The 7,964-nt window shown below is 44.9% G+C and overlaps 1 protein-coding gene across 1 annotated transcript; it reads right to left on the bottom strand.

Moving 5' to 3' along the window:
• Positions 1 to 221: 221 nt before the first annotated feature.
• On the bottom strand, positions 222 to 6,115 carry Defb119 (defensin beta 119). The gene is made up of 2 exons (XM_004630778.2): positions 5,993 to 6,115; positions 222 to 479 (listed from the first exon to the last, which is right to left on the bottom strand). Exons 1-2 carry the CDS (start codon positions 6,048 to 6,050, stop codon positions 289 to 291), a joined length of 249 nt encoding a protein of 82 aa, XP_004630835.1. The 5' UTR covers positions 6,051 to 6,115; the 3' UTR covers positions 222 to 288.
• Between the last annotated feature and the right edge of the window lie 1,849 nt (positions 6,116 to 7,964).

A 7,964-nucleotide genomic window follows, 5' to 3' on the forward strand; every position in this document is an offset into this window, starting at 1 on the left:
TACACATCCATCCCACTCGGCCTAGGACCTGTCTAAGTCCTGCAGGGCTCTGCCTAATCCTGTCCACTTTCTCTCCCATCTTCCCTGGCTGGTCTGGTCCTCTTGTTCATCACTCCAGATCTCTGCCACAAGCTACAGTAAGACCTCTTACCCTGCAGAACCCAATCTCTCACTGTGGTTTCCAGGGAATAAAAGACAGAAAACAGTGGCAGGTGCATGAATTTTAATGAAGGAGGCTAACAGCAGATCTAGGTTCCCAGAAAGTTTGAGGATTCTGGTGGCCAGGACTCAAGGTATTTGGGGCCAGTGGTTCCCATAGGACCAGCCATCATTTGCCTCTGCGCCAGTAATGCTTATCCTCATGTAGGACTGGAGACAGCACGGTTGATAATTTCTGCAGTGGTAGTAGGGCTGCTCATTCTTTTTGCAAGAGGTTCTACAGATGCCACTGTTGCCCATGCATCGAAGAGGATGTTTTCCTGGCCAGAAAAAATAACAATAATACTAATTAGTCTCCACTTAGCAATGACAGGGATAGGATAAGTTGGGGAGCTAAAGGTCAATGGCAACTTCCACTTCCAGAAAAATATGTCTCTGGCTGTACCACCCTGAACGCGCCCGATCTCATCAGAAAAATAGAGTAAATGTTCTTCTCTGTACTTTTCTCTGAAGTGGAGTTTAAAGCACATAGAAAAAATACAAGACTACTCAGTAAGGTGGAATAAAGAAGGCTGACCAGGCAGAGATCTCAGGACACGAAGAAGGACAATCACAAATTCCTTCGGTTTGTTTCTGCCTCATGTATCCCAAACCCATTCTTCCATGCTGGCTGTCTACCTACTAGGACTTTGTTTTGAGGAGCGATCAGTGTCTCCCTGAATATGGCAGCTGGGTTCTCAGTTGCCTTCACTGTTGAGCCCAAACTTTTGAACCTGCCATTCCAAGTCCTCTCACTCACTCCATGAATGATTGCCAGCACCCAATATTGTTGAGTCTTTAATTTGGCACCTAGCACAAAAAGATTCTCTGCCCAACTGGGTTTAACACAAAACCAAATGTGTACTTAAACACACAGCATGAGATCCCTGCATGAATAAAAGTGGTGCCCTCCCTTGTTTTTATCTAGAGCATATGTGTGGCCTAAGGAAATATCTTTACCCCTTGTGGCTTGGGCAAGAAGGAAAAATGAATTATCATTGTCATCTGTAGTTAGTTTCTGCATGCTGGCATGCAAAGTAGAGGCTGAACACAGCTTCAGCTATATCAGCAGGCCACCCATCAGTCTCAGGCAAGGTCCAGCACAGGCCCAGGCCCAGGTCCTCCAGCTTTGTAAAGGTCTTCTTCCAAAATGCTTCTACACCCACCATGTCAGCCCTCCCCACAGACAAGCATACCCTCTTTCCATCCTTGGCACCCCTCAACCCACTAGGAGGAAAAGAAAGAGCCCAAGAAGCCTTTAAGAAGTAAAAGCTGCTGTGTGGGCCCCACCCCTGGGCACGCTGAGAGGGCAAATAAGACTAGGCATGGTGGCACACGCTTGTAATCTCAGCACTTGGAAGGCTGAAAACAGAAGAATCACTATGAGTCAGATCTCTGTAGTGAAACCCTGTAGACCCTATACTAAATACATAAAAAAAAAAAAAAGTAAAAGCCAAGGGCCGGTGAGATAGCTCAGTGGATTAAGCATCTGCTTAGGCAAGCGCAGAGAGAGGGATTCCACCAGCCCCACCCCTGGGCATGCTGAGCAGGAGATGAGTCCAGGCGTGGTGGTACACGCCTATAATCCCAGCACTGAGGAAGCTGAAAATAAGAGGAACGAGCTGTGAGTTGTGTAGTGAGACCCTGTACCAAATACATAAATTAAGAGAAAAAAAAAAAAGAAGTAAAAGCCAAAGTCACATCCCTTTCTATCACGTCCCCTGGAGATGAGGTCCCTTCCCATCTTCCTTGAGGAAAAGAGTCAGTCTGCATTGAAAGGAAGGATGGTGAAGCCAGACTGAACATGGTGCAGAGGCTACTGCATCCCAGAAGGAGATTTCACAAATTCCCAAACTAACTCTCAAGACTTGTCAGGGGCTTTTCATCTCCTCATACCCACGCCCCCGTTGACTCCATGTCATTCAGGGCCACTACTCTCTGTCTTACCCACAACTACTTAATGCCATCTTTGACATTCTCTCAGCCTGCTCTCCAAAAGCAAGGAGAACCACTGTTGATCCCAGCATCATCTCTAACTATGAATGTGGGCCACTTTGCCTCCCTCTTAAGCCTCAATATCTCCATCTGGGAAATTGGAAAATAAGGAAAGAGTACCTGGGATCCTCTCGGCCCTGAGGGCTATGGAGAATGAAGGAATTTTGGGGGTGATGCCTTCTCTTCAAGAGGAATAATCTGAGAGAATTTTCAAAATGTGGTAAGCCCAAAGACTCAAGAACATGGACAAGTGTCATCTCAAGCCTTCTTATGGCTCAGTGGAGAGACCTGAGCCCTTTTCTTGCCCCAGCGATTGCCTCTGGGCGTCCAGTGTTGAGCACAGAGGAGGCTCTTAATAAATGGTATCAGCCAAATGAGGAGACGACTCCTCATTCCAGGGCACGAGTGGGTAGAGGCTGAGCTTCTGTGTGTGAACATTTCAGTGCCAGGCCCCAAGCTGCAGGGAGTCCTGGGCCCTTCATAGACCACCTTCCACTCTGCGAAGCCTGTGTGTTTCAAGAGCAAGTTAGTTGAGAAACAAAAAGACACAAGGACTTGAGAAACACCCAGGTGCTCCTCTGCACCCTTCTCTGCAGAGGTCTTCTGCTCCTTCAAGCCCAGAGGATCCCAACTCATTCTGGAACCTGGCATCAGCCTTCTCTACCCATACCGAATCCATTAGTGCTGTCACTAGTGAAGTCACCATTCACCTGCCAATTGATCAAGAAGTACTCTCTAAATACTAGCATCCGTGCATAGGTTGAGCTTAACCCCAAGCAGAGAGCTATAAAGAAGCTCCTGTCAGAACCCTAAGGGTTTCCATTTAATAATCGAAAATGTTTGGAAGTCTGGTAGGAAAGAGACAATGACTCAAATAATTACCCAATAACATGATATATAGCATAACTCCTTCAAAGTGACAGTTTGTGAAGCCACTCAGAACTCAGTTGAGAAAAGAAATAACCTACAAAGATGAGCTCAAAATCTTGGGCAGAAATACACACAGAGGCTCATATATCATATATGATATACTTATACATTAAGAATACTTAAATGCTGTGACTCAAGCTAAGGAATAAGATAAATTAAATATGTTCTATTCCTTCCTGTGAGATAGTCCTTGTACTGACCAGAGATATCACATTAGAATTTACAATTCTTGGATTTCTCAGACTTCATGCAGAAACCAGGCAGCACAGGGGCAGCTGGCCCAGCCTCACTTCTCTGGCAACCCAAAATCTGTCCCAAGCAGGGAGGAGCCATAGCTGTAGATGCAGATATAGATGCAGACACTCCAGACTGGACATCAAAGCCCTGCCTAGCACCCCTGAAAACAGGAATGTCTTTGGCTCTTCTATCTAGGGGTGAACACACAGCCAGACCAACCTTCCAGGGGAGAATCTTGGAGACAAGCCCATGGAAGGAGGCATAGGGGTTGAGCACCCAAATCCCTGAAGAAAAAAAAAATTGTTTTGGACAAATGAGGCCCAAAGGATGAGTGTGAGATAGTAAAGCCTGGGAAGACACTCAGGTCTCTAGATTTCCAAGCAGGATTTCTAAATGTTCTCCATGAGTTATTCTTCTCCAAGGCTAAGTTATCTGTTGAAAGGAAATGGGCTTCTGCCTCTCCAGCTTCTAGCATAGTCAGAAAACATGCAGCACATATTCAGTAAATATCTAAATAAATCAATGAACAATCACATCACCTAACATTTATTGAGAGCTTAGTATATACTGGACACTATACACTATTTCTTTTCATTCTTAACTGTATCCTAAAGTAGATAATACTATTTCTTAGTTTTCCAGATGGGGAAGCTCAAGTCTGGAGATATATGAATGAGTAAATTAATCCATAAAACAATATAAAATGAATAATGAACAGATTCATATATTCATATGGAAATGGATACATTTGCATGCTTTGGCTTTTTTAGCATATAAGAATCCTCTGACCCCTGGGGCTTTGGCCTTCGAGAATGAGAAAGCGTGTGAGCTGATCTTTCAGGAAACCTAGAACTTGGGCTCTGCTCAGCATTCCACATCATCCCTGTGCACTCCATGCACATGGACCAGTCTCCAGTCCCAAGATTCCCCCACTTTCCGTGTACCTGAGGTGGCTTTAAATCTCACAGATTCGCCTTAATCCCTTCAATGTACCCCTGACCCAATCCCTTGTTGGGTTGGATGAAGAACCATCTTCAAAACTAAAATTATAGCCGGGCATGATGGTGCACTCCTGTAATCCCAGCTACTGAGAGAGAGAGAGAGAGAGAGAGAGAGAGAGAGAGAGAGAGAGAGAAATCTGTAATCATCTCCCCTTTCCAGGGCCGGTCTTAATGACCTCTCTCTCCTACCACTTAACCCTGTCCTGTTACTTCCCTTCCCTCAATCCACTTTGGATATCATTCTTCATGATTGATAGATACAAGAAATACATTTGTGAGTTTAATGAAATATGGAAACAAAGAACAGAGAGTAAAGTCATTTCTACTTGTGATTTCCATTTGTGTGTGTGTGTGTGTGGGTGTGTGTGTGTGTGTGGGTGTGTGTGTGTGTAATTACATGAACTTTATAGGAGTGGTCTAGCCAAGGTCTCTATCAATTGTTATTGGCTGGATTGTTCAATTAGGACCATTTACAATCTCAGCAGTACAGGGTGTGGTCTTCGTCTTCTCTGCACTTGCCAGCACTGCCCATCCATCCAACATTGTGTTTTGGGCACAGAAACAATCATTAAGCAGATTATATTCACTCATGTGGGGAGACAAGAGGAAGCAGGGAAGTATGAGAGGGGTGAGAGAGAAGGGAATCAGTGAGTAATGGTGGACACAGTCCCAAGAAAAGACATTGCGAGGGGAAAGAAAGAGGACAATTGTTCCAACTAGAAATTCCAAAGTTTTCAGGAAAGTCTTTCTCAGGAGAGCATTTCCACCCTTCTATCATTTTATTCCCCACCTTCCTACTCCTTCTTTCAGAATCAATGTAAGTGCTAATAAAGTTTTCACCAAATAAAGGAGCTTATGAATAGTGTCTGCCTGTAATTTAGGAAAAGGAAGAGATTCACTCACATTGCAACTGACCCAACTCTTTACGAAGAGCCTGACTCTAACAGAAGCCTAACCAACCTCAGCTCCAACCACAACCCCATCTGCAGCCTTCCTTGACCCCATCTTCACCTGATGCAAACTCAAAACCCGGTCAACTCCCAGTCTTACTCACAGAATGGATCCTGAACCCCAACTCCAAGCCAAACTCAAATATGATCAAGTCACTAGCCACAAGTCCCAGAGCCACCCATCAATAATGTGAACCTAAGCACCCTGCACCACTGGGCACTAACTCCCACCCTGAATTCATGCCAAATTTAATGCCCAACACTGGTTCCATCCAAGCCAAAACCTCATCCCCACTCCAACTTTCCCATGCCATCAGCAAATCCCAGCTCGTCACCTCCAGCTCACCCTCATTCCCCTAACTATTCCAACTCCAAGGTTTCTCCCATCAAAACTCACCCCCAACCTTCAATCTAATCTCCAACAAACCCCCAACTTGCACCTAATCCCTCAGCCCCAAGCACCCTCAAGGACCCACCAGGATGCCATCCCTGCCCTTAAATGTCAGGTGCTTCAAACATTTATCATCCCACCAGTTAGCAAAGAATCAGGGAGAAATGTTAATGTGATATGATCCCGGGAAAGCTGCGTGAAATGAGCAAGGGCTGGAATGCTGCCTCCAGTGAGGGAGCAGAGGCAGGGTAGATGCCAGGATCCCAGGCCCTTGAGAGATCCCAAATTACCTGGCATCACTGGTTCCATGGCCAGAATAATGGCTAGAAACAAGAAAAAAAGCTTCATGGCTTGCAAGCCCTGGGAGAAGGTAGTAGCTGAGCTGCAAGGTTTAGAAACAGTTTCCTCCAGTGGGGTTGAGCCTTTTATCAGCAGGGACACAGGCAGTGAATTAGAACAGGAGGGGATTCGTACAAGGTCAGCCAGATTAGGGACAAAGTGTAACAGATGTCTCTGCACAGCAGAAAACGGCTGTGTGGGAAATCGGCCAGCACCTCGGCAAGAGGAGGCTCTCCCTCCTAGTAAGGAAACAGGGAGATTAAGGCCATTTGGCCTTCTGAGAATCACAAAGGAATGAGATCATTAGTTAACACATAAACATATGTCATGAAACATTTAATTTTAAAAAAAGTATGCTCAGCTTTCTGACATAAGAATATACATGTTCATCTTTCTGACTCTTGAACTTGCCAATCCTGTTCCCACTTCAGGGATTTAGCATTTGTCCTGGGTTTCCCTATAAAGCTCATCTTTCCTGTCTTCCCACAGACATCCCTACCACTCACTCCACCTTATCTCAAATACTTCCCCTTGGAGTGGCTTTGGCCAGTCACTCTAAGTGACAGTACTCCCACCTGCAGCCACTCTGGTCTGGATCAGAGTAGGATTTTGTGATCTTCATAGATTTATGTTTAATCTTATTTCTTCATATAATGTTAGAAACTTGGCTTAGGCTGTGGGTTGGAGAAGGTCTCAGTGTGTCCCCAAGTGTCATGTGCTGAAAGCTTAGACCCCAGTACACACATGTGAAAAGCTGATGGACTTTTTAAATGGGCCTACTTTAAGGTAATCAGGCCATGGAGTTATGGGCTTGGAAGAAACAAATGTATTTCCCAAGAAATCCCAGTTAGTTCCCAAGAAAGTGAGTTGGGGCTGGGGGTGTAGCTCAGTAATAGAGTACTTGCCTAGCATGCACAAAGCCCTGGGTTCTATTCATAAGCACCAACATAAGAGAGACAGACAGACAAGAAGGAGGAGGTGGGGACAGACTGATTCCAGCCATGGTTCTGGAGAAGCCAGACAAGGGTCATACATCTGCCAGAACTTAAACAAGAGACTGTGAAAGGTAGTGATGAAAGAAAGAAGAGAATTCATTAAATGCCTACTCCATATGAGACTAGATCTTGGTTTCACACTGATTTAGATTGGGGCATTGGCCCTGAGGCTTGTTACCTGTGGATCTTAAATTAAATGCCCTGAGCTTCCTATAATAAAATACAAATCATAGCAGTGTCTAATTTAAATAATTGGGGTAAATTTGATAAAATGTTTGAGAAACTTCCCGACACTAGCAGGAGCTGAGTTATTACTGTCGCATTGATTCCTGTTACACTGTGATGATCACACATATCACTATTATCCTCAAACAATTCTGAGAAGTGAAAATTATAAACCTCCAACTCATATAGGACAAAACTGAGACACCGCTAGATAAAGGGAACTGTCTGAGGGATTCCTGGGCGGGAAACTTTAATGGGAAATTAAATTTTCATAGAAGGCCAGAAAAATAGTTATTAGGCAGCTGTGTCTGTGAGAACTTGAGACACTGGGGTGGGGCCATGAGACCCAGTTACCTGTGGGGACCTAGGGTCATGCTCAGGGATCAGGGTCCAGGGTTATAAGACGTTTAGACAGGAATGTGACCTAGAACAAAACCACTGCGCAGCCCATGTTGAAGACAATTAGCAGGTCAGAGGCAGGAGAGGGAAGACTCGTAGAGGCTGTTTCATGTCTCTGAATGAAATGACAAGGACTGGACAGGAGTTGGGACACAGCACATTAACACAAATAGACATGCCTTCCCAGTCCTTGTCGTGGTCCAGGAAGTTTATATTTGTAATCCCATAGAAAAGTTATTGGAATTTTAGTGAGTTGATTCCTGTGTACCACTTCCAGTGCAACCCATGGTGAGAATGAAGACAC

This window comes from Octodon degus, unplaced genomic scaffold (assembly GCF_000260255.1).
Source record: "Octodon degus isolate 3935 unplaced genomic scaffold, OctDeg1.0 scaffold00037, whole genome shotgun sequence".
Lineage (NCBI taxonomy): Eukaryota > Metazoa > Chordata > Mammalia > Rodentia > Octodontidae > Octodon > Octodon degus.

Coding starts and splice junctions, on each gene's coding strand:
- Defb119 (XM_004630778.2), bottom strand. CDS start 6,050: ATGAAGCTTTTTTTCTTGTTTCTAGCCATTATTCTGGCCATGGAACCA. Junction 480..5,992: donor CATGGAACCAGTGATGCCAG/GTAATTTGGGAT, acceptor TTTTCTGGCCAG/GAAAACATCCTCTTCGATGC.